The sequence below is a fragment of the Micromys minutus genome, assembly GCF_963924665.1.
Source record: "Micromys minutus genome assembly, chromosome: 2".
NCBI classification, from domain to species: Eukaryota; Metazoa; Chordata; class Mammalia; order Rodentia; family Muridae; genus Micromys; species Micromys minutus.
Window position 1 is genome coordinate 34,425,014 of NC_137971.1, and position 26,474 is coordinate 34,451,487.

Sequence of the window (26,474 nt, forward strand, 5' to 3'; positions counted from 1 at the left end):
GTGGGAAAAGTAATGGATGGGCTTATGAGTGGAACTCTGTATTAAAACACACACACACACACACACACATTTCAAGGGGAAAAGGGAAGAAGCTGACAATCAAAAGTAAAACTGAGAACTCATTTTGGTTTGCTTGAGACTTTTCTGCTCTCCAGATGGAAAGCCCTTTGACTTGGGGACCAGCTTGGAGCTGTGGGCAAATCAGGACAGTGCCATACGAACTAAAGGCAAAAGCAATGGCCAGGGTTTTTTTGGCTTCCACACATCTTACACAAGTGTGCAAAGCCTAGAATAAACACAGATAGACCCTTCTGTGCTTCTCAGCAGCCAGGAGGGCAGAAACTATTTCAACACTCAAATATCACATCTTTATGTGGAAGTTAAGTAACAGCGGTGGCTCAGGACAAACTTTCAAATCATCCACAGGGCCGGGTCCACACGACACTTGCTAGTTCTTACAGACATTTCATGAGGGCCACTTATCTAAACTGAAAGGAGACAAATGGAGAAACCTCTGAGCAGATGTCATGTTCCAACTGCTTTCTGCAGTAAGTTCTGGTCATTGACTGGTCTCACTCATTCTGTGGGGGTGGTTTAAACCTTAGTAATCTTAGTGCATGGGAGTGCATCTGTCTGCTGGTGTAGTCTTAAGTGAGGCTGTGCCATTGGGGAGGGCTGGAATTGAGTGTTAACCCTGCTGGTTGCCAACAGGGCTGTATGCTGCATTTCTACCCTCCTATGGAAAGAAAGACCTGCTCTACCAGCCTTGCAGTTAGCCACTAGAAATAGGTCAGTCTGTCTGCCGGAGTCTTATGGCAGGAAGAGATTAGCTAAGGATAAGCTGCTTCTTAATGTAATTTATGTTGCTTACTGGACAGTGTTATTGCAAGAACACCTTGCTCCAGAGGTTAGGGAAGACGGCCAAGCAGCCAAACTGTTTGCTAAGCTACACAACTGGGCTAACCTTCCCTCTGAAATAAAACCGGCCCCCTTCTGCTTGTTCTGGGTTAAAGTAAGCCGGCTGCAAAACCAAACAGGATGTGCACTAAGGAAGTCGGACTTTTGGCAAATACGTTGATTGTGTCAGTGTTTTATTTTATTTGCAGATAGGACTCACTATGTAGCTCTTTGTTTTCTGAACTCTCTATGTAGATTGGGCAGGCTTGAACTCAGATCGCTCTGCCTCTGCTTCCCGGGTGCTGGGGGTTAAGAACTGTGCCCATGTTCAGCCTTTAATAATACAGTTTTAAAGAAAAGCAGAACTTGGAACCAGTGGCTGTGACAACTTAATGCTAAATGTTAGGGTAGGTGACAAGTTAGTCTTTGGCCTGATCACATGTTCCTGTCACTTTCCCTCTCAGAATTACATTCTGGAAGGTCTGTGGACATCCAGTGCCTGGACTGCTGCACAGATTACAGAGTCAGGCTCAGTGCTACCTCCCGAACCCATCCTTCACTCCTCCAGGCCAAAGTGAGCCACTGGGAGGCCCATGCTCTCCTTGTTGGTAATCTTCTCTGAGCGGTTAGTGATTACCAACAGCTTCACGTGTAGCTGCAGTTAGTATATCCACACGTAAATAAGGATCCTGAACAGTAATCAAGATCTCAACTTCTTGGGTGCCTGGCAGAGGACACATGACAGTCAACTGGTTTGATAGCCGATGTCTCTCTTTACCACACCCACCCCACTGGCCAGGGAATTTTGTTGATTTCAGGAATTCCTTACTTAGCATGGTTTCTGAACTCAGATGAGGCCAATCATAGGAATCTCTCAGGTTGTTTCTGAATGCATTTGGTCACAGCCAAGACCACTCAGTCAAGAAAGCATATTCCTTACATAGTATTGAAATAACACTAATTCTTGCCTCTTGCTTTTGTTAGGATGGACTTTCTCCAGCTTCCCTTTCCTTAAAAAAAGAGGTGCACAGGAGGGTTTTCAAAGTTGAATATCTAAATCAGTACCAGCTGGTAACATGTTCAAAATCTAAGTTCTTCGGAACTAGCTCAGATGTACTGAATTAAAAACAATGGAGAAAGGGTCCACAAGACAGTTTACAAAACCTTTTGGGCAATTCAGATGCATAGGCAAAAACAAAAATGGAGAAGAGACAATGCCTCTGTCCCTGTGCCTGCGCGCGCGCGCGCGTGTGTGTGTGTGTGTGTGTGTGTGTGTGTGTGTGTGTGTGAGATCTGGGCAGGAAACAGAAAGTGTCTATTTTAATTACAACATAAGACACAAAAGAGTCCTTTCTTTGCTGGGGTTCTCCTCATCGGGCCCTGGTCTGTACCTTTTTGCTGACCGGTCTTGGGGCTGCAGTAGAACCTGAGACATCACTATTGCCGGAGCAATAGTATGACATCCGGCTGCAGTTGCGATCAGCAATCTGAAACATAGAAACCACGATGAGTCAGCTTCCTGGAAATCACAGCCTCAGAATTTGTTCTGATTCTATGCTATGCCCTTTCTGTACTAAAACCAAAACAATAGCCACATATAAATATAAAACAAAGCAAAGAAAGTAAACCGTCACACTTGTCCCGGAGATAGTCACTGGTAATAGGCTGATGTGCAGCGACTCGGAGTAAAAGTATAGTTAAGACACAGGAACCAACTTTGGGAGGATGGGAAAGCCCAAGTGGCTACTGGTGGATTTTCTCAGGGGACAAAGCATCTTCTCTGCCAGTCTCTTCAGCCCTCTAGCCTCCTAGGACTCTCCCCTCTTCCCTGGCATCAAATCTTGGTCCTCACACGCTGCTTGTCCACTCCTGGGGAGCTGATGAGTCTCACTCCAGTCTGTGGAGTTCCTTCCATGTAGAACTCTGCACAGTTCTGAGTCTTCAGAGTGAGCTATGCAGGGAACCCCTTGCCCCAGACTCACAGGAGTCTGTTTAAAATGGCTTGTCACTGCATGTCAGATCCCAACAAAAGAGAATTTCCCTAGCACCAGTCTGTTGCACAGACCACAAGATTTCTGTCTGGGCTGCGCATGTTCTTGGTGGTATGGCCAATGCTGATTCTGCTCTTTGGAGCTCAGCACCCCCCCCCTTTGAACTCAATCTCTCCTCTCGGCAGGTGCACATTTGTCTCCCCCCCCCCCCCCCCCATACATTACCTGGTACTTAAGAGTGTAAGAGAATTTTCCCGGCTCTCTCTTTATCCTAACCTCGGGGTCCTGTTCTCTGGGTTACTCTGGAAATAGCACTTTCCAGTCAGAAACACTTCCAGAATGACCTCTGAACTCTCCCCTGTTCCCCTCAATGTGAGGTTTGTCTTTCCTTGTCACTGAAGCTAGTGTGTGTTGTTTGTTTGCTTGTCTGTCTGTTTCTGTCAACATCCTTGTTGGATGGCTACTCTCCAAGCACCTTGAGCTGGTAGAACTGGGTTCTGTAAGAAAGCAGGCTGAGCAAGCCAGAGGGAGCAAGCCAGTACGTAACATCCCTCCATGGCCTCTGCATCAGCTCCTGCTTCCTGACCTGCTTGAGTTCCAGTCCTGACTTCCTCTGGTGATGAACAGCAATGTGGAAGTGTGAGCTGAATAAACCCTTTCCTCCCCAACTTGCTTCTTGGTCACGATGTTTGTGCAGGAACAGGAACCCTGACCGAGACAGCAGCATTAGCTGTTTTGGTCCATGGTGGCTATCTATACCATGCTGCCTAAAATAAACTGGGCTGTACAGCTCTTTGTTCCCAACATAGTAGCAAATGCTCTAAGGTACTATGAATGTCAGGAGAAGGCTTGATGACAGTCCCTTCCAGTTCCCACAGACTGAAAGACTACTCTAGTTGAAATACTCACACTGTGGCCCATAAACCAGAATGGTTGTGTGACAAACAATGAAAAGACAGATGTAGGAAACACACAGCACCACAAAGGTTCTGCTCCCAGCTGAGGCCCAAACCCAGACACCCAGAGAAGGAGCAGTGAGGGGCTACATAGGGATGGGGTCAACACCTGCAGTCAAACAAGTGACTACATCCAGGTACTGTGCACCAGTTGCCGGTATGTGACCACAGAGCCGGTGTGCATCTATACATAGCTAGCTACATAGAGACAATTTACACTTGTGTACATAGGGGTCACACAAAGACCATTTTTCCCATGTTGAAGATTATGTTCAATGTCCTAAACTTAGGTTCTGAGGATTTGACTTAACCACTAAGGTATAGCTCAAACCCAGTGGGAAGGATAAATATTAGAATATTTCGAATGAAATAGATAATCAGCAAATGCAATCAATACACAATCTCACTGCAGAAATGTAAAAGACTTGAAAAATCAAAGCAGTACAACTCCTCCAGAAACGACCAGTTCTATAGCAATGGATTCCACTGGAAGTGAATAAGATGAGATCCCAGATGAAGAACTTAAAAAGGCAATTTTAAGATTGATCACCCACACTAATGAAAACACAAACACATTTCTGAATAGATTTAAGGAGACAGCAGATAAACAGTTGGATATAAAAGCAAGTCAATACAGGATAGGAAAGAGAACTCACTAACAATATAGAAATGGTGAAAAATAATAAGTTAAAATCTGGAAATGAAGATCTCAATAATCATACAGCAACAGGAGACTCAGTAGAAAGCCTTCCCAACAGAACAGATAAGAAGACCCAGAATTAAAGTCACAAAGCTATAGCCATGTGAGGTTTGACGAAGATGCCTAAAACATGCATTGGATAAAAAAGCCTCTTCAGTAAGTGGTGCTGGGAAAATTGAATATCACATATAGAACAAGGAAACTAGATCCTCATCACCCATTTCTTATGGTGTATGAACATCAATTAAAAATGGAAGGAAGAATTGAATGTAAGAAACTCCAAGATGGTCAGTGTGAGGCACAGAAAACATACTTCCAGATGGTAGCAAATGCTCTTTGCAAAAAAATCCCAAGAACTGACGAACGGATTGCTTGGAATGAAAAAGCTTCTGTACAGCAAAGAAAGCAACAAGAACAGCCCACGGGAAACCTTTGCTATACACACATTTGACAGAGCACTAACGCCTACAATATATTAAGGGCACTAAATACCAGATAATGGAACAACCCAGTCAATAAAGGGGCTACAGAACAGATGCTTCTCAAAAGAGGAAGAATAATTGGCCAACAAACCCAGGAAACATATGAGGCATATGACTCTGAGTCCAGCACACAGGAGGCAGAAGCTGGTGGATCTCTGAGTTGAAGGCTAAACCTGGTCTACAGAGCAACCTCCAGGACAGATAGGTCTACACAAAGAAACCCTGTCTTAAAAAACAGTCAGACAGACAGACTGACTGACTGACAGGCAGGCAGACAGACAGACCAGCCAATCCCCCACAACTTAAAACAACACAAAAAGATTCAGGTACCAACAGTTTCTTCAGTGTGCTAGGGGAGCAGGAAAAACTATGAGAACAGTGCCCCAAAGTGGTGCAATGCGGTACTACAGTAAATGACAACGGTCAAAAGCTCCTTTCAAAGTTTGTATGCTCTTTTCTCTGGACTAAAATTTCATACCTACTACAAAATAATCAGAAAAACCTCAGCGCACACACACACATACACACACACACACATATATAAATTTAACATTTTCATTTTTATTAACAAAATTATAAAAGCAAGGCTGTCAGCCACAGCCACAATCATGCCTTACCTAGCAAATAAAAAACACAGCAGCGCTGCCCCCTGTTTAAAACCAGCTTTCTGGGCAGTGAGGTGACAGCACTCACTTGGAGCATTTGCTCATCTCTGTGTCAAACCATAGCAACAGCAACACTTTTACTGCAGTTTTCTGAATATTAACACCCACTGGACTATGAACCTTCAAGGGTTGGACACTGAACGGGAGCTGATTATCTTGGTTCGTTTTGCTTTGTTTGTCTTTGGTGTTTCCAGATAGAGTTCCTAAAACTTTCTCTGTAGACCAGGCTGGCCTTGAACTCACCTCTGCCTGCCTCTGCCTCCCAAGTGCTGGGATTAAAGATTTGTACCATCACTGCTTGGCCTGATCGGAATGTTTTTAAAATCCCAAATAAAATATCTATTATTCATGGAAACTGTCAAGATAATGAAAAATAAGTCCATGAAACTGTCACATGCAAGAGGAGCCTAAAAAGACACAGACGGAAGCTGCTGTATGGACCCTGGAGAGGTCCACAGAATAGAAAAGGGGACATTAGGGAAACTGAGGCAAGTGGGATAAAGCAGAAGCTTATGTTAATGGAAATTACACATCAATCCTGGCCTACAGCTGTGGCAAATGCACCATCCCAGTGTAAAACACTACCAACGGCAGACCTGACTCTCGCCATGTTGCTACAATTACATGGCTATTTCAAACTAGCTACAAGACAGGACTTCAATTGCTTCTAGCATGAAAAAAAAAGATGTATGTCTGAGTGATGAATATGTCTCCTCACTGCATACTGTATACGTGGTTTGAAACATCACACTATACCCAATGGGTGTGCCTAACTGCTCTGTGCCAACTGAAAATTAGAAACAATAGATTCCGAGCCCTTTGGAAGGCCTACATGAGAATTCAAATAAAGACAAAATATGAAAGTGGAAGGTGTTTCCAGGGCCACAGTTCAGCAGGAGTGTGCACAGAGGGTGACTAATGGCATTGGAACAAATACTTCAGAATAGCTAGAAAAGAGGAGGCTAGCATTCTTCCCTCCAGGGAACGATGGTTGGATGTGGTGCTAAACAGCCCAAGTACCTGATCAACATACAAAGTACTTACATATCACAATATCATGTTGTACCCAGAAATGCATATGGCAAATATCCGCAAAACAAGAGTACACGCGCCCTCCATGGCTTGCAACACCCCTACCTTTGAAGACATGATGTTCTTAACTTCCTCATCCGCTGCGCAGTGTGTCCCCGCCAGATCTGGATTGCTGCTGCTCATCACGCGGGCCTGCATCAGCTTTGAACTCACTGCAGCAGCAGATGTGCGTCCATATGTGTGGTATCGGGGGTCAGGGACTACGGTGGTGGAGCCACCTGTGCCCCAGCAGCCAGAGACATGTGGACAGACAGGACAGAGTCAGTTACAGAGCTTGAGAAAGACCCACTGAGGGAGGGGAAATGTAAACCTACCAGATGGGGCCTTGGGAAGAAACGTTATTATTCTGAAGCTGTGAGGGGCAGGGAGGCGGTGTTGGGTGTGAGGTGGTGAGGGTGGGGAGGACTGGGGGTGCTGGAGACACATGCTTGGTACCAGTCTGCCACCAATTGCCAGAGTTTCTGAATTCTCAAGGAAAGCGGGAAACACGAACTTTTTGTTTAATCTCTATTTGAATGACAAGGTCTTGTAAGTCTTGGAGGAATGTTGTTCCAAAATGAGTCATCCTCAGTCGTCTTTTGAGGATGGGGACATGCAATATTTCAAAGTGAGTTCAACTCTGGTTTAAAATTGGACTGAAATTATAGATTGATGTAAAATATGACTGCAGAGACTAAAAAGGTGCCAAATTTATTTGGATGTGGGATTTTAAAAAGTCTACTGATGATACTTTTATATATCAGGCTACCCTGGCATTATGGCTTATGGCCCATGCACATAACTTAGAAGAACAGTGAAATGGGTTATTATTAACTTAGTTTGGAAAGAATGGAAACTTTTTTTTCTAAAGATTTATTTATTACATATAAGTACACTGTAGCTCTCTTCAGAAACACCAGAAGAGGGCATCAGATCTCATTACAGATGGTTGTGAGCCACCACGTGGTTGCTGAGAATTGAACTCAGGACCTCTGGAAAAGTGGTTAGTGCTCTTAACCACTGAGCCACCTCTCCAGCCCTGAGAACTTTTTTATGTAATGAAAAGTTTAAGAACTTTCAATGGTGTCACTGCTGTGGGATAGATACAGTTTTCTTTGCTGTTATTCTAGAACCTTACAGTCGACCGTTCTCCATCTTTTTTTAAAAAGGTTTATTTATTTATTATATATAAGCACACTTCAGACAAACCAGAAAAGGGCATCAGATCCCATTACAAATGGTTGTGAGCCACCATGTGGTTGCTAGGATTTGAACTCAGGACCTCTGGGAGAGCAGTCAGTGCTCTTAACCACTGAGCCATCTCTCCAGCCCGTTCTCCATCATTTAAAGCAGATCCTCGAATGGATCATAAATTGGCAGTGGGGTAAAGGTCACCGAGAAATTACCGACACAGCAAGTACAACATAGAAAGAAAGGAGGGAGAAACATCTAGAAACTTGTAATGTCAGCAATTCTATTAAGTTTTACTCTGAAAACCTAAACTGAACCTCTAATCTCATGGCAGTGGTCTGAGGTGGTACCCCGTCAGATACCTGCCCCCACCCCCACCCCCACTCCAGGCATCACTACCTGACTTGGGTGCATCCCTGTGTAGCTCAGGCAGCCGGAACACATAGTGCACGTAGGAGGCCAACAGGCAGTTCCTCCCGTGCTGGTCCTTCCTCAGGTCCTTGCTGTTGTGCAGGCTATTGACGATGGCCACCACAGACTCGAAGGCAAACTGGGAGAAGTTTGCTAAGGAGCCAGGAGAAAAGGGAAACTGAGGTAGGTGTTCTCAGGCTAGTAACGGTACGTCTTGATCACTGACCACCTTAGCCAGGCAAAAGAAATGCCCATGGAGGCAGGTACGTCCCAATCAGATCCAGTCTATATTGGCTCACCACAGACATGCTCAAGTTCCCTCTGTATAGCTCAAGCTGGCCTAGAACTCACTGCAATCCTCCTGCTTCAGCTAGAATTATAGGTATGGTAGCATAGCCCACCATGCCTGGCTCACATCTCCTTCCTTTTTCTCTCCACTACAAAGCAGTTTCCCATGGCCAGGACATGTCCATGTCCTGGTGCCATTGCTCTCTAAACTCAGCTGAAAACTGGGCCTCCCCAGACTGACATTATCAGCATCACCATGGCCTTGAGCCTTTAGTCCTGCCACACACAGACCAGCTGAACCAGATTCTGCATTCCAACAGGATGCCCACTGGATGTGAGAGCAAATGCATAAATCTGTCCTCCAACAGATTCTCAGAGATACACCTTTAAATCACACACAGGTTATGTCATTCTCCATAGCAGGTCCATGTAAAGTGTACCCTATTGGTCTGGTGCTCTGAGCCCTTCATAATTAGGCTTTAGCCAACTTTGTGCCTGCTTCTGCTCAGACTCAGCTATGTCTGAGTCAGCTGGTTAGGTGGCCATCAGATTATTCCATTATGTGGTCTTTCCTCCTTCCTGACTTTGCTCATGCTGTCTCCTCACCTGCAGTGTCTTCCTTGCTTCTTGCTACAAAATTACACTGGCCACAAAGTCAGACCACCCCTTCCACGCTCAGTTTCCTGCATGAAGCCCTCAGTGCCCCTCAGTGATAGGAATTCAAACCACATCACTTTGTAGCTATGCCTGGTGGTAAATGTAGCCTCCTCTCGAAGGCTGGAAACCATCCCCAGACCCATTGCACTTCTCACAATTGTCTGTGCCTCCTCCTTCCCTCACTGTGCCGTCCATGGTACTAGACGGAGCCAAAGCAGGCTCCAATGAATGGTTGCAGACTAAGTCCTTCACTGCCTTCATGTGCATATTTGTGTAGTATGTTCCTGTGTGCACGTGTGTGCAGAGGCCAGATGCCGACAGTAGAAGTCTCCCTCCATTGTTCCCACCTTATTGTTTTTACAGGCCTGAGCTTATCGAGTAGGCTCTGATGCTGGCCCGTGAGGCCCAAGTCTCACCAGCACACAAAATCCTATTTTAAAACGTTTTAACATGTATGTGTGTGTGTGTGTGTGTGGTGTGCATGTTGTGTATATTGTGTGTGTGTGTGTTGTGCATGTTGTGTGTGTGTTGTGCATGTTGTATGTGTGGTGTGCATGTTGTGTGTGTGGTGTGTGTGTTGTGTGTGTGTGTTCATGTGTCGTGGGACAGATCTGGAGTTCAGACTACAACTTAGTCTCCTTCTACCATGGGAATCTCAAGTGTCTGACTCACGTCATCAAGCAGGCTTGGAGTCAAGCAGCTGTATTTGCTGTGCTATTCTTTCAATGTTCTTTCTCTCCTTCTTGCTCAGCCCCCCATCCCCCTTCTTTTCTTTCAAAACACCTTTTTTGTTTAACATTTACTTATTTTTTTCGATGCATATGAGTGCTTTGCCTGCGTGTATGCACGTGTACCGTGTCAATGCAGTGCCCACGGGGGTCAAAAGAGGGCATCAGATTCTTTTGAGCTGGAGACACACATAGAGTGAACCATGTGAGCTCTGAACTAAACCTGGGCCTTTGCAAGAGCAGCAAGTGCTTTTAACGACTAAGCCATCCCTCTAGCCCTTCTTCCTTCCTTTTTTTAAACATGTAGGGAGTCTGACAAAACAGTACTGATGTAGCCACGCCTCCTCTCTACCCACAGGCCTCTACCTGTTTGACCAGCGATGACCATGGGCTGCACAGACAGCTGGAAAAGCTTGTCCAGCACCAGGTGGAGGAAGAGCACGAGGGGCTCCAGGCGGGAGGAGTTGAGGCAGATGATGCTGAGCTTTAGTTCATGCTCCAGCGTGTTCTCTGTGATCTTCTGGTCCAGCACACGGATAGGGAAGGTCACCTGGCTCTCCAGGGAGTGGCAAAGGGTGAAGAACTTCTCCAGGTGGTTATCCTGGGGAGGCAGAAGGTAGAAGACAATCCCTTAGCTAGTGCTTTGGATTGGAAGCTAAAGTCCCGGGTGGGGACTCATTTGTAGAATGGGGTATACAAAATAGGACCTTTTAATAACTATTAATAAAAAAGCAATAAATCAGGTTCCATATTATGCCATAGGAAGTTGGTATCACACTGTCAAGAAAAGGGGCAAAGCAGATGAATAACCCAGACAGTGGCTGGCTTTGACATCCCTTACCTGGGTGTGAACGGAAGAAACAGCTTGCACCTCAATATTAAATACCCCCTTGTGGCCCTCAGCCCACTTAATGGGTGGATTCTGTAAAGGGACTTTCTGTGTTACAGAGAGAGAAAGAGAGAAGATTAGCAATGAAACTTCCCTTTTCAATTGTTAACAAGCAGTGCAAGCAACATGTCAGACACTGTACGCCAAGGACATAAGGATGAACTGGGATGTCTCCATCCTTAGGCTGGCTCTGGTGTCAAAGGGAATAGCTTTAGTCTAAAAAGGGAAAGGGCCAGCCTGGGGGTATCAGAAAATGGCAGGGGAGAGAGACTGTAAAGGCTCTATCTAAATTCAAGGTCCTGGAAATTTCTTCAACTTTAAACCCAAAAGAATTAAGAAGAACTATAGGTGATCTGAGCCCCGATTCAGTTGAGATCCTGGCGGGGAACAGGAAAGGTGGTCACGGAATGAAGGAAGGGTGATACTCAGGATTACGTTAAATGTTAAGGTTCTCTGATGGTACTGTGATAGAGTCATATCTTCCAGATACATGATAGAACATTTATGAGTAAGAAGATCTGCTTCTAATACTCACTGATGAAGACCTCTACTAATGAATGAGACAATGTGAGGCTGAGCTGAGAGCCATAAGACTGACTCTCTGTAGACTGGGGTATTGCTACAGCCTGCAAAAACAAAGAGAGCAGCCAGGACAGGAAGGGCACTGGCTCTAGCGTGGACATCTTTACAGTCGTCACTGGCTGTGACCACTGGCCCACGAGCGGAACTGCTGACTCAGGCCTGGAAGCATTGTGAAAAGATTCTTGACAAGTACTGTGCCCATCACAAGTGGGCTCAACCTGCCTCCTCATCTACAGAACCCTGTGCTGTGCAGCGCAGAGAATTCCCAGCAGCACTGCCTCGGGGACGCGTTGCACCTACAGAACATTCTGGTGTGGTGATGTCTAAATGAGTAAGGTTTCCTTCATGGGCGGCCAGATACTTGTCCCATCCTGTGCTCTCAGAAAACACAGCGCACTTGGAGATGACGACCCCGGAGAACCTGAAAGTAACATCCTCGGGAACGGGAAGTGGGTGTGGGGAAGGGGTGGGAAGCAGCTGCTGGACAGCGCTGGTTACCTCGGCAGAATGTATGGAGTAGTTAGGTGGTAGTTTCTCCAAGGCAACCGGCAGACAGTAGGATCCGGTTTGAAGACGTTCGTTTAGGAGAATCGGCAGCCACTGAAACAGAGCATCAAGAGCAGAGTTGGTTTATGGCTGCACGCAACTCGGGCGGTTTATCCAGCTCACGGCCATCTAACAAAACTAAACAATGTTAGATATTGACCGGGCCTCCTTCTGGTAGCAGGTTTCAGTCCCATTCTTTGCCTTGTAAATACCCTGAGCGTTCCTGAGCTGGTAATACCAATGACTTGCTGCTTTCTGGGCCCGCGTAGTAGCAGATTTTCTTTATGGCCGCTGCTGGCCCCTGTCTGAATATCGATGTTCATTGACCTTTCATGGTTTTTAAAGAAACAACTTTCCCCTGCAACGTAGAGCTAATTCTACATGGGAAGCACTTACATTAAATTTGGAAATAACAGATACTGTAGTGCCTTTTTTCTTTTTCTTAAATGTCCTTTAAAGATTTACCGCCCACCGGCTTTCCCTGGGAGGAGCCTGTCATTCTCCAAGTAAAGCTGTTTCTAACGCTCTCCTGTAATATGCACCAGCACAGTTTGCAGCTCCTGACAGGAGAAAAGCAAGTGAGCACACCGCACACAGCCTCCGCAGGGACCTTGGCTGGTACAGAGGGAGGCAACTCACCGAGTACCCCAGAAGGCTCTCTCCCGAGGCGCCTTGCTTCTGCTGACAGCTGATGTGGTAGAAGGTGAAGAGAAGATGGTGATTTACTGTGAGCTTGGCGGGGAGCTTAATTTTTACTTCTTCATAAAAGTCAGGAGACCTGTATCAAAAGCACATTGGATGCAAATTACTGTCAGCCAAAGGATGAGCCCTTGGGTACGAGGTGGAGAACCCACTGCCTGCCGACCCTCTGCTCCCATGTGCCTGCATACTGTGGGCTTTTCACCTCGAGTTATCATGCTCCTTGGCCATAAAGGCCTTGCAGGCAGGCTGATACTATGAGACACATCCCACCTACATAAAACTGTCAGTCAGAAGGCTTTCTTAGACAGAAAGGACTTTCCCCACATGATGGAGGAACACAAGTCGATCTGAAAAGAGGATGAGACTCCGTGTATGGCTAGGGCCTCTTTTCCCATATCAGCCTCAACAACAGGCCTGGCATGTGGCTGTCCTCCTCACGAAGGCTTCACAACATCACCTACTTAGCCCCCTTGACAAGCCTGGCCAAGGTTCACACAAATCCCCTAAAGAAGTCTGGTTATCAGGCCAGGGTGAAACCCACAGCGATGTCCCTCCTCTCCTGCACTGTGTAGATGAGGTTCAATAGCCAGTCCTCTGACTCATTTTACTGACATAATCGAATATACCATTTGTCTTTGGTTGGCAGACAACAGGATGAACAAAGAGAGTTGGGCTTAGTTTCTGGCCCTCTGGATCTTAGACCTAGTGAGAAAATACTCTTCCTTATTTAACACTACATGACTGTCCCTATCATCATTTGTAAATAGTCAGGATTATATAGTTTCTGGAAGACGTTTCTTATCAAAGCCTTAGTCATTTACAAAGACTATGCACTGGTAGTACAGAACAGGTGTACACGTCTCTGCTCCTCAGTTACCATGCTGCAAAAACTGCTGGGAAAAGCACTTGTGGAGTTAAAACCCCAAAACCCCAGGGATATGGTTGTAGTATATGTTCAAGACTCTGAAATATACTTACTTATTATGGTATGTAATAGCTGTGAATACTTCCTGCAGAAATTCAGGCCCACTGGACTTTCCAAAGATGACCTGTTTGTCAACAAGGAACCAAGTTAAGAGGGATTTTAGGCTCCGTGAACACGTGCTATCACACCAACAAGACGCTGATCTCATAGAGCTGCACCTGTGTGTTAAGGCCTAAGTCCTACCACTGGCCCAAGCACGAGGTGGAGAAAAAGGTAAACTGAGGCATTAAGGGACTAATGAGTGACCAAGGGTATAGGCTTGTGAGACTGGAAAGCTAGAAGTATCTTTACTGCCTCTGTGCATGGAACACACATGACTAGTGACCAGGCCCAGGGTTGGTGAGTGGAGCTTACATTTACCACCACTGTCCTTTGGTCGAGGACATTGGCCACACACAGGATGTGCACATACACACTTGGAAGCCTGAGTGTGACCTGCCAGGGTTAGGGCAGAGAGGACCAGAACTCTCCTTCCTTCCAAGCAACCTCTCTCTTCCACCTTTCCTGCCACTGTTGTGAGAGGTCACCTTACATCAGAGAACAGGTGAGAGGGCAGACGTTTTAGAAAGTAGATATATGGGGAAAGGAAGAAATTACTTCCTCCAGATAAGGACGTGAGAGGAAAAACCCAAACCTCTCCCTCTCCCGCTCTGTGATCAGGTATTCTCCCCCATGTCCCCATGTGTTGCAGGAGATCAACCCAGGACCTCCATACACGTTAAACAAGTGCTCTCAGTAGCTCCGACCTCAGCTGGACATTAGCTGAATTCTAGGACACGTGTGAATAGTAATAGCTAACCAGCCTTGTCATTTTCCAACAAATTCTGGTATGGGAGGGGTCTCTTAGATAATGTTATTCTAGTCTGTATTATTAGTTTACAATTTGACTCAGAATAGAAATCCATTTCCAAAAGATGTTGTGCTGGTATATTTATTATCACTAGGCTTTGCTTCAGGTGTGTTCTGCATGGTTCTACTCACACTCACCTAAGTGCATATGTGGAGGAAATTCAGTCAAATAATGAGCACCATGCTGCCCTCTAAGTCTGCAAAGTGTTAGAATGACCTGGCTCTGTGGGCAATGTGGACAGACCCCACACCACCTTTCAGTCCTTTAAAATGATCTTCAGTTCCAAGGTGTGGTATCTCACAAAGGCATAATGTGGGAAAGAGACTTAAGACTAATGTTTCCCTACCACGATCCTGTGGACAATTCGGGACTTGCCAGAAAGGTATATAGTCTGGAACAAAATATTCTGTACATTGAGACAAATGTGGCTTACTGGCAAAGCCCTTGTCTAGCGTCACAAGAGACCTTGGGTGTGTGGTGGACATACCCTGTATGCTGGAGAACTCTTGATTTCATCCCTGAGATCTGACAGAGGGAACACAGCCCGCCCCACTGGAGGCAAACACTACCCATCTACTTACTGGCATAGCATTGCTGGGGTCTTCTCCACACATAAACTGAATCTTTATTGTAATGTTCCGGGCAGATGCTAGCTTGTTAGCAAAGTTGAGTCTTTGTGGGTATACATACAGAAGGTTTCTGGAAAAGAGGGAAGCCAATAATCAATAGTCAATGTCTAGAGTCCACTTCTGCTTTTTCTTAAGTCCAGAAGTTGCTTTCCAAGGTAGTGGCAGACCACTGTGGTTTTCTGAGATACCACCAGGGTATACCATGGCTAGGAACATAGGGACAGGGGATGGTGCAGCTCAACAACCATACTTCAGACCTCAGGTTCAGGTGTCGCTCTATGAGCAGGTGACTATGAAGACAGAGGGCTATATCGGCAGGTGTGACAAGTACAGGAACCTCCTGTTAGCAGACGCAGAAGTCAAGGTCGGGTCACACTAAAAGTAGGTAATGCTATGCTACCATGAAGTGTCTCCAGCTGGAAGTGAGAGATCATCTGGAATTTGTTTTATTTTTCTTATTTTCCAAGGGGTTTTCTGCAACCTGTGTCCAAACTACTGTGATGATCCCTTATGTTGTTTTGAGATTATGACAAAGGATGCAGGTTAACATAAATCTGTTAACATTTTTAAACTCATCTGTGTGAACAAATGGCTCCACGGTTAAGAGCTCTTACATTACAACCATGAAGAACAGAGTTCGGATCCCAGTAGCCAGGCAGCAAACTGGGCATCTGGAGGACGCTTATAACTTCATGTCTGAGGGAGAGGCAGAGAAAGGAGTCTCTTTGCAGCATGCTGGCTTCCAGCCCAGCAGACCTGAGCTCCTGATTGAGGAATAGACCCTGCCTCCGTGGAACAGGTTGAGAGGGTTGGAGGATACCTGACATCATTTTATCTTCATTTCCGTGAGCATGCACTCACACCAACAAGTACATATACTCACCCAGACACATACATTATCTGAATAAATAAATACATTTCTTTAAAGATTTGACATATTTTTCATTCTCAATATATATTAAATTATTAATGTTATCAATTGGGTCTACATTCAAATGTAAAGTGTGTCTCACTAGAGAGGAGTGAATGAATTTAGCAGTCAAGAGTGAGGTAAATGAACATCTGAGTAGATCTGTTTCAGACGGACTGTGAAGAGCCCCAAGGAAGTCACTTTGGATCAGATGAGCACAGAAAGCCATGTTATAAATCTAAACCAGTGAACCCTTAGGAGCGGCAAGTTCGTGTTCAGATTCCCTGCCCTGGTCTGGAAGGAGGATGAGGTGGAATTTCTAAGTATTTAAAATTTTCTAGCTAAGTAGACAACAGCACACCAGAGAGGCCAGATTTAAGGATTAGGCCTATCCCTGCCTCCCATTTCAGAATAAATCTGAAAGTTTTACCCTGTAATATATTATACTGGAAGCCAATCAACAATGAGACAAGATTATTTCACAGACTACCATCAAGTCTCATCTAGTTTCCTGTGTGTTAAGGCTGAGTTCAGTAGCTCTGAGGTGGTCAAAGAGCCTCTGACACCTGTAGTCTGTTCTACACTTTCTAATCCCAGCCATGTAGTGTTTGGAGAAAAGAAGGTGGCAGGGTAACCAACCTGCTGGGAAGCTTGGGGCAAATTAAGATAAACAGGCTACTCTGTACCCGGAATCCCTGACACCAGAGCTTTGCTAACTTCCTAATGCCGAGACCCTTTGTACCGTTTCTCATGTTATGGTGACACTACCCTCCCCACCACCAGAAAGTTGTTTTCATTGCCACTCCATAGCTGTAATTTTGCTACTATTATAAAACATAATGTAAACATCTGTGTTTTCCATGGTCTAAAGAGCCCCTTGTGAAAGGAAGAGGTCTAGACCTGCAGTCTGAGAAACACTGCCTTAGAAGGACAAGAGCTCTACTCCTTTCCCCAAATGTTTAGACCTCAACATTTTATTTGGGTGGCCTTTCTCAGTATACTTCAGAACTTTAACATTCTAGGAAATCACTTGGAGAAACACTGAAATAAAGCTGTCTGGCTACGGAAGAGCATGGTGTATGCAGGAGGAAATTACAACCCAAGGATTCCTCTGAGCTAGGTGTAGGAATGTAATACTTGTGAGCCCAGAGCTCAGGCACTGGCCACAGAATCATCATCAGCTTAAGGCCAGCTTGATGTACAGAAGGAAATTTGGACCAGCCAGGGGTTCGGTAGCACAATTCTGCCTCAAAAACAAAAAATCAAAAGGCAGGATGACAAATTTTAAGGATTTTCTACTCAAATATCTTGTAGTAAGGAATGCTTTCAAGTAATTCAAGAAGAAAATATTTGGAACTCTGAAGAACACAGGAGCTGTTGGTTTGTGTGTCAAGTTCAAAGGTCATGGGGCAAATACACAGAGTTCTATGCTTTGTTGACCCTGTCATTCTAAACTGGGTGCTCACTGGAGACAGGGTGAGGGCAAGAGTCCAGGGGCTGCTAGAGTTGCAGTAACCTGTCCAGGCTACTCTGACTTCACACAATAGTATCACCACCCTGACTCTGTGGCAGCTGGCATATCCCTGGATTTTTGTGCTTTGTTTTAAGCTGTCTTTATCCCATCTTCTTGTTGGCTCTTATTCCTGTCTACACTGAATACTTCTCATACTCAAATGAAAAGAAATGTAAGGCAATAATCTAAACTTAATTTCAATGGCCAGACTATTCAATGAGCTTCAAATATTGGCGTGTACCCAGCCTATCCAGGAACACAGACGAAGGGTCACAGTACAACAAAAGGACTGGCGCAGAGTCTGGGGTCTTCAAGCTGGAGGTACCGAGTGCAAGCCAATGCTTTTTAAGGTGAGAAGATCACAGCCTTGTGAGAAGAGGTGGGTTCCTCTGTGAGTCCACCACTGAGAGCAGAAGATCCAACATCCACATCTTCTCTGCCCTCAGTGGATGCTAACCTCATTCACCAGTCAGAGTAAATCACACAGGTGAGGAGCAGATGCCATCAAGTGTGGGTACCATAACTAATGCACTGAAGGCAGTTTACTTAGTGCCACAAGATACCTGTGGTGTGTGTGTGTGTGTGTGTGTGTGTGTGTGTGTGCTGTAGTGTGTAATAGTCCCCAGAAGCACATTTATACTATTTTCTCCCTTTCATTGATTATGGAGCTGTGACGAACCCTTTGTATCTTGATCCTATGCAATACAGTAGACTTCTGAAAGAATTCTTTTAAACCCTGGAATGCTCCAGTTTTCATCATTAGATTGATAGGCACTGATCATCCTTAAATGCTATGCTTGAAGGAATAATAAGCTAGGGTTTGAAGATGCTTTGGGTATCTAGATGAAGGGCATGTAAGTCACTCTATCCTGCTGGGCCCCAGAAAGCGGGCACCACAGACCTTCCCACTATAACCCAACACCAGTTTTGCACAGTGCTTCTGAGGGGGGTTGCTGGACCCTTGGTTCAAGTGTCACCAGCACAGCTGCTCAAGGTTATGTCGGCGTTGTCTGCACACACACAGCTGAAGAAAACATCTTAGAGAGTCTGTTCCAATACTCTTTTTTACAGACTGTGAAACTGACTCCCAGAAAAGTAGAGTGACTTTTGAGAACCTAAAATGTTCTTGAGAAGACAGTTTTCCTAAGGACCACCATATTTCTTACTGACAAGAATGCTAAGCAATTTGTTTGGTAGATTAGCATCTCACAGAATGAACAGAAGAGAACAATGCTTTCTTTTGAAAGGGAAGATCTCTATGTCTGGTCTGTAATCCAGAGCTTCTTTCAGAAAAAAGTAATCTTAGTCAACTGGTCAACAGGCTCATGTGATTTATAGTATAAACTGTATTAAGGAAAGTTGTAAGAACTGCATTACTCAAGAACCTGTAGGAAGACAGGCCATACTGTAAACAGGAATCCCTTGTATGAAGGATGAAGCTGTTTTGACAAGTTCTGTAATGACTAGAGGCCTCAGGACTGTGCAAGGCATTCAAGCCTAATCTTATTTTTTCTCCAAATGTGATCAGAGATGTTCTTTACTTATATATACAGCATAGCTTAGAAAAGGAGAAAGTTGGATGTCATCCTTCCAAAGAGAGTTTTAAGGATCCTTCAGATGGCTTCTCTTGATTAGCAGCTCTATAGGTTGCTAATTCTTCCCACAGACTCAGCAATGTGCCACTTATACACTATCTATGTGTGTATGTATGTGTTTATTGTCTTGCAGTGTGTGGAAGTCAAGCCCGAGCTCTTACACATGCTATGTAAGTGTTCTTTTCATCGAGCTTTATCTCTAGCCCTCAGCTTAGTTTAAAACTCATGCAAGGTGCAGGATTAACTGTGGAACTTTGGCCATTCATAGATCAAACTGTGGCTTGAACTCTTTTTTTTTTTTCTTACCATCTTAGTACTGTCCTCTATTTCCTTTGTGGAGAACAGGCTAGCCCAAAGGAACATTTAAAACCACAGTGTAAAAGCACATTAGTTTGACTTTTCCTAAGTTCAGTCTGTCCCTTATCTAGAAGTGCCAAAAAAAAAAAAAAAAAAAAAAAAAAAAAAAAAAAAAAAAGCGAAAATCGAAAAGCTCACCCTTACCTCTTTTCCCCAAGACAACACACACTTTCTAGGGTCTTCTACAGCTTGGCTAGGACAAAAAAAATGTCAGTCATAGAAAACATGTTAGCTTCTGTTGGAACAACTGGACAATTTAAATGGCTCTATAGCTAAGTTTTGAGATTGAATTGGCCAGCAGAAAAGGAAGAAAGTATAGAGCACCCTGAAAGCCAAACTGGCTAACGGGTGGGATAAAGCCTCTATCAGAGGGACAAGCTAGCTACAAGGGTGTGGTCATCGGAGATTTTCATGAGCCAGTGACATTCCTAGAGCACAGGTCACTGATGTTGAGCTCATCAGAGCTTTCTGTGCAAAGGTGACAGATGATGTCATAGTGAATATTTTGTCACTGATCAGGTCAGAGGACCATGACTTTAGCAGGATGGAAACTATGCCACAAGGAGTGAAGTTTATGAATCCGGAGACAGTTTTCTGGTTAGTGGAGTGTAAACTAACCCTTCTCACAGTGCCCCCATGTCTCCCATTCCTGACTCATGGCTCCTAGACCACGGTTTGAATACAATATAATTGTGTTTCTTACTTCTGCACTTGTCAAGGTATACAAGGAAAGCCAATCATCAGAGCCAGAGCCAGAGCTAGAGAATGGCCTCTGAAACTCTTAGGAGAGAGACTTCACCACAGGCTAAGAGATCCCAACGAGCACCACAGATCAGCTATCGATGTTCATGGCCAACCCCGGACTCTTCTTTTCAATGTGTATCTCTTGAAAGTGAATCTGAGGTGAGTCAAAAGCTAATACATGATGTTGGGTGAAAATCCTGAATATAAATTAGCAAAAAACAAAACCAACCAACCAAACAAACAAAAAAACCCAAAACCAAAAAACCAAACCAAACAACAACAACAAAAATAAACACCTTGGACAGGGCTAGAAATAGGCAGAACATGAGGACCCGAGAAAGCAGGGATTGGAAAAGACTGTGGGAAATGAAATACAGTAGGTTTGATTTTGAAATGGAATTGGTGCCAATTTTACTTTTCTCTCTGTTATTTCAATATGCAGCCTGAGATGAAGTAAAAACATTTAAATACACTTTTAAAAAGATTTATTTATTATATACATTGTAGCTGTCTTCAGACACACCAGCAAAGGGCATCACATCTCATTACAGATGGTTGTGAGCCACCATGTGGTTGCTGAGATTTGAACTCAGGACCTCTGGAAGGGCAGTCAGTGCTCTCAACCACTGAGCCATCTCTCCAGCTCACACTCTTTTTAAGATGAAGAAAAAAGTACTGGTTTTCTATTGTGTGGGCGTCTTCTGAGTTACTGGTACTGCTGGTAAATTATGCGCTTTTGTAGCAGAGCAAAATGTGTTTTAAGTTCATTTCCTGACCTGCTGTAAAAAGGGTTGATGACAACTATCATACACAAGGACCCCTGTGAACTTGGTAACATTCCCAAATCTAGAGAACTCAGCAGAAGTGTAGAGCTTGGAGATCTGGGGACGGAATTAAACCTGGATTGTTCACTTTCTCTAGCTTCTGTGTCTCTCTTGCTTTCTTTACGCCTTTAATTTGCAGGTGTATTTCTCCCTGCCTCTACCCAATTCCCATCTCTGTGTTTTTCTGAATACCACCCCCTACTCTGTCACTGCCTCTGTGACAATCTGAGATGCTCTTCTTATGGCGGTCTCTGGCCACCAGGCCCATCTGTCATTGAAACCTGTTTCTTACCACTTTTTGTTGTTATTGTTGGCTCAAGATAGGGTTTCTCTGTATAGTCTTGACTGTCCTGGAACTCACTCTGTAGACCACGTTAGCCTCAAACTCAAAGATCTGCCTACCTCTACCTACCAAGTGTTGAGACTAAAGGTGTATGTACCACCACTAGCTTGACTCCTGGTTCTTTGCAGCTTGTAAGCTCCTCTTTCCCACCCCAAGCAGGCACTGGGTGGAGGTCAAGATCATTTTATCTCTCAGGTGACAGGCACATTAGAACCCCATAAAAATATCAGAGGTACCCCCAAATCATTAGCATTAACACTATGGAAAACAAATCCTCAAAACCAAAACTAATAAATTAAAATTTTTTGTCAATTAATGGCAATACTATTGAGCTTATACTGTAGGCAAAACCAAGACTGATTCCAGCATATGCCCAAAGGCCTACTAATGTCAGCATCTGTGGTTAGCTGAGGGCCTTGATGCAAGCATTCAAAGGGAAGTGGTAAGCCAGATATACTATTTAAGCAGATAGCCCAGGAGGTGATTTTAGTTAACTATTCACATTTCACTTCTAGGGAAATCTACTTTAGATGTAATAAGAAGGCCTGATATTATTTTACATTTACTATGACAGGTGCTGCCCCTCAGTGTCAGAGAGAAGAAGCTCTAGGGTTTTTAAATACACAGAGAACAAAGTAAAGTCGGAAATCTCAGACCTTGTATTGGTTTTGGTTTTTGGCAGTGTTTCTTCCAGGTAGCCCTTGGCCTTGTGGACAGACAGGTGCCGCTAGGCCCTGCCTTCAGAGCTCAGTATCTTACATGTTGTGGAATTACTTAGAGAACCTACAAACCTAAGGAGTCTGTATTTTTTTTAAGTGAAAGTATGCTTTGTAAACACACACTCACAAATGCTCTACAATTCTGCCATTGCAACCTGTCCAGAGAAGGGCAAGAAACAAGCGACATCTGTGTCACCTGGGAGTCAGCATGACAAGCACCGTGCCTGACACATTTAGCTTCAAGAAGCACTGGTCTGAGAGAACTGGCTTGTTTTTAATCTGTAGACCTATGAAGCCCAACAGTTGACTGTGACATTTTCCTCTTATTTAGGCTTCACTGCTAGAAAGCAAGGTCAAATGTGTAGCTTACTTTTTGATAAACTGCCAACAACTTTATAAAATATTTTGTGTATCAACTTTGCTCAGGCTTAGATGGATTTCTCTTCCTTTATTTTGCACATACAATATATAATGGTTCTAATGAGAATGGCCCCAGAGGCTCATATACTTGACTGTTTGATTTCCAGTTGGAAGACTGTTTAGGAAGGATTCAGAGGTGTGGTCTTGCTGGAGAAGGTGTGTCACTAAGCGTAGGTTGATGTTAAGATGATACATGATTGGAGAGTAGAGAGTAGGTGGGAACAAAGTTTTGGAAAATTGAAGGAAGAGGAGAAAGTGGGAGATTCGAGAGGAGGCAACATGGAAGCAGATGTGGATGTTTCTCTCAGTGCATCTCTACATGGATAAGGTTGTTGTGAATATTTTATAAGGAATAGAATTGTACAGGATCATTTGACTTATCTAGGTGGGCAAATTATATTATTCCAATTGGATCAGAGTACTTTGGTGTGTTCATTGATGTGGTGACTTGATTGAGTCCAAAACCTGCCACAGAGTTGGGATGGCGTGTACAAGGCTTGGCAACAACACGCCAAGGGAAAGTGAGTGAAAACAACACGCTGGGGCGGTCATGGACCACCCAGGACAGAAGCACCAGGGCAGGTGGAGTGAACTGTGCCTGGGTCAGAAGAAGCTGGGGTCTGTGAGTACTTATAGGTGGCTTGGAGCCGCTAAGATAAAGATGCCCCACAGTGCCATGTGACCCTACGGGAGCCGGCACTGGAGCAGGATATAGGGTTACCGCCAATTTATTTTTACTACAACAACTAAGGCTGGGCTATGAGGTCACAAAAGCCCAACCATGCCTAGTCTCACTCTCTCTGCCGCCTGCCTGCTTGTGGGTCAGGATGGAAGCTCCCAGCTCCAGCTTCATGCCTGCCGCCTGCTCTCGGCCATGATAGCCATGAACTAACCCTGTGGAACTGTAGGCAAGCCCCCAGTTAAATGCTTTCTTTAAAGTCACCTTGTCATGGGGTCATGGTGTTTCATCCCAGCCACAGAACTGTAACTAAGACGTGATCCCTGTAGGCTTCCTCTGACAGTCTCTCACGTCACAAATGTAACGGGGAGTGAACATGGTTACCTGACAACAATACACTTGAAAAGATACCATTGTGAAACTGGTGGCTAGAATACAACAAGTATACACTAATAGGAAGGAAGACAGAAGAGGACCCTGAGGAGTTGCATCAGCATCAGCAGCAGCATCAGCAGCAGCGGCTGACAGCCCACCTCCCATCTGTGACCTGATTGCAGGACCATCACAAAACTGAAATCTGATGAATTGATAGGGGACATACATCACCCTTTCAAGTGACACCAAAGGAATTGTCAGCTCAGCATTGTTGCAGTGTGTGTGTGTGTGTGTGTGTGTGTGTGTGTGTGTGTGTGTGTGTGTGGTGTATGCATATGTGTTAAGGCCAGAGGAGAGTGAAGGCACCCTGCTCTATCATTTTCCACCATATCCCAGGGTCTCCTGTCAGTCACTCCCCACTCCTGCCCCTTCCTGGGGTTACAGTTGCATACATGGCCATGGCTGGCTTTTTTGGCACAGGTATTAGGGTTTGAATTCAAGTCCTCATGCTTGATAGCAAATGTTCATCACCAAGCTGCCTCTCCAGCTCTGCCCCCTTCCCCAAGCCCCACCCCCACCAGCCCGGGCTTAGTTTTAAAGTTTGAAGAAAAGGTTAGAAATGTGCATGGGATCACTTTTTGGCCTTTTGGCTAAGGTCAAGTGTATGGGATTTTCTCACCACGAAACATAACTATTAGCCTCAGTGTGCATCTCCTTTAGTATGCAATGAGCATTAAGTTGAGGCCCTCTGATTCTGTCTTTATTAAACCATCATATATATATATATATATATATATATATATATATATATATATATATATATACACACACACACACACACACACACACACACACACATATACGCACACATGATAAACCATATATATATATATGATAAAACACACACACACACATATATTTCCATGAATAGTTGCATTGATCTAAACTCATATGAAGTACAAGAGGTAGGCTAGACCCATTTGCATCCTTATAATCTCTCTGGTATTTTAAGCTAGTGGGCAAACAATTTTATTTTTTAATTTAAAAAGATAATGTCTAATCAATTTTCCATGGTTTCTTATGCTGGGGCTGCGTGAGTAGCTCAATGCTAGAGTGTATGCTTAGAGGCAGGAGGCCTTGACATCCATCCCCACTCAAATAAAACAAAGCTAAAGTTAAAAAGTACGTTGTCTTTCTATACTGTCAAACTCAGGCCTCCCCCTCCTGCAGGCCTGGTTATGCAGCTCTGTACCTGTGGTGTTTGTCTGCCTCTCCCACTCACATCCACTCTTCCCCTCAGAAAACCCCAACACAGCTCTCAGTTAGCCTTGATTCCTGCTGTGAGGGCCCAAGAGCAAGCTGTCTGAGGCCTGAAACCACAGGGCACCCACTCACCAAGAGCTGTTAAATACCTCTGCTCTAGAGAAGAGTGGATAAATGTTGACCCTTGGGGACCTCAGTAGATAAAAAAGTTGAAACTAAGGATGAAAACAGTGAAAAACAGAAGGTCCCCTTCCCTCTCACACATTAGAAAAAGAAGAGAGAACAATACATCAGAGGAGAATTAGCCCTGCTGAAGACCATTTTTGAAACAAACAAAGTGTTATTCCCCATTTCCTGGGAGGCAGAGGCAGGCAGATCACTTCAGTCCAGCAGTCTGGAGCCAACCTGAGCAAACCAGTGAGACCCTGTCTGAAACAGTGATGACAAAAGCTAATAAAACACAGAGACTGAAGACAGCCTCCTGGATTGCGGGGAACACTCTCCAGTCCAGACAAATCATCCATCGCGGTGAGCTACAAGCTGGGATTTGCCTTTATTTAATTACCTCTCCATACCTTCTACCCCAGGGAGCCTTGACCTGAGGCCATATGAAAAGAGTATCTGGTGAACCTCTTGCTGAATTCTATAAATAGGTCATATGGGGATGAGAATAGCAGTTGTCACCACTAAATACCAAGACTTCTAATTAGAACAGTCACACGGGAGTAGCAACCGAAGTGTGGCAGATCCAGATGAACACAAAATAATGTCCAGACCATGAACTGTATAGCCAATGACTATGCACACCGCCTGTCCTCACTGCACATCCCACATAATCTTTCGCTCTGCTTCAGTTTCCTGCACCGGAGATAGTTTGTAGAAGTGTAGGTTTGTATAGTGAACCACTGCCCCAAAGGAGATTTCACTCTGTGTATCATAGGATGCACACCTTGGTCCCTTTCTACTCCACCCTCCCCCAAAAGTGCTAAATGCTGAGAAGGAAGACAGAGCCAGTGGTAAGAATAAAACCCTTTGCAAAAAAAGAACAAATCTCTTGGGGCCCTGGAGTCCTTCTCACTGTTTGTTGGTCTTGCTTAAAAGGTGAACCATAAAATGTGTGGGCCTCTATAACAAAACTGTGTTATCTGTTCTCTAACGCAAAAGGCAGCTGCTTGCTGGAGTCCAGAAATGAGAGAATTGTGCCCTCAAGTGGTTAAATGGTATACTAAAGTCATAGCTTAGGAATAAAATAAGTGTAAAGAATGGTCATCTGCTCTCTTCTGGATTTTTCCATTCTTTGAAAAAAAAAAAAAAAGAAAGAAAAAAGAGGATGGTTGAGTTTGGGAGCCGGACATCAGGATGTGGGCCCTATATCTCTCATTTACACCAGGCCTGAGCTGGGTCCAGAGCCAGGAATCACTTTTGTTTACATTCCTTGACTATCGCAAGCAGCTTGATTTCTGTCCACTGCTCATCTAAGGTAAATGGTTTGTTAGTGAGTTCTGACCATTG

At 44.6% G+C, this 26,474-nt stretch overlaps 1 protein-coding gene across 2 annotated transcripts in view; it reads right to left on the minus strand.

Moving 5' to 3' along the window:
- The window catches only part of DOCK8 (dedicator of cytokinesis 8), a gene marked incomplete at its 5' end in the record, with an annotated part of 175,940 nt that overhangs the window by 54,201 nt on the left and 95,265 nt on the right, over positions 1-26,474 (minus strand). Inside the window, 9 exons of one of the 2 annotated variants that reach the window (XM_080911132.1) lie at positions 2,289-2,384; positions 6,829-7,001; positions 8,353-8,517; positions 10,404-10,638; positions 10,879-10,974; positions 12,007-12,108; positions 12,694-12,832; positions 13,735-13,805; positions 15,173-15,290. In XM_080911132.1, the coding sequence (XP_080767258.1) occupies positions 2,289-2,384; positions 6,829-7,001; positions 8,353-8,517; positions 10,404-10,638; positions 10,879-10,974; positions 12,007-12,108; positions 12,694-12,832; positions 13,735-13,805; positions 15,173-15,290 (1,195 nt within the window). Of the gene's footprint in view, positions 1-2,288; positions 2,385-6,828; positions 7,002-8,337; positions 8,518-10,403; positions 10,639-10,878; positions 10,975-12,006; positions 12,109-12,693; positions 12,833-13,734; positions 13,806-15,172; positions 15,291-26,474 lie in introns of both variants that reach the window. The other variant, XM_080911133.1, reaches the window with a different exon arrangement.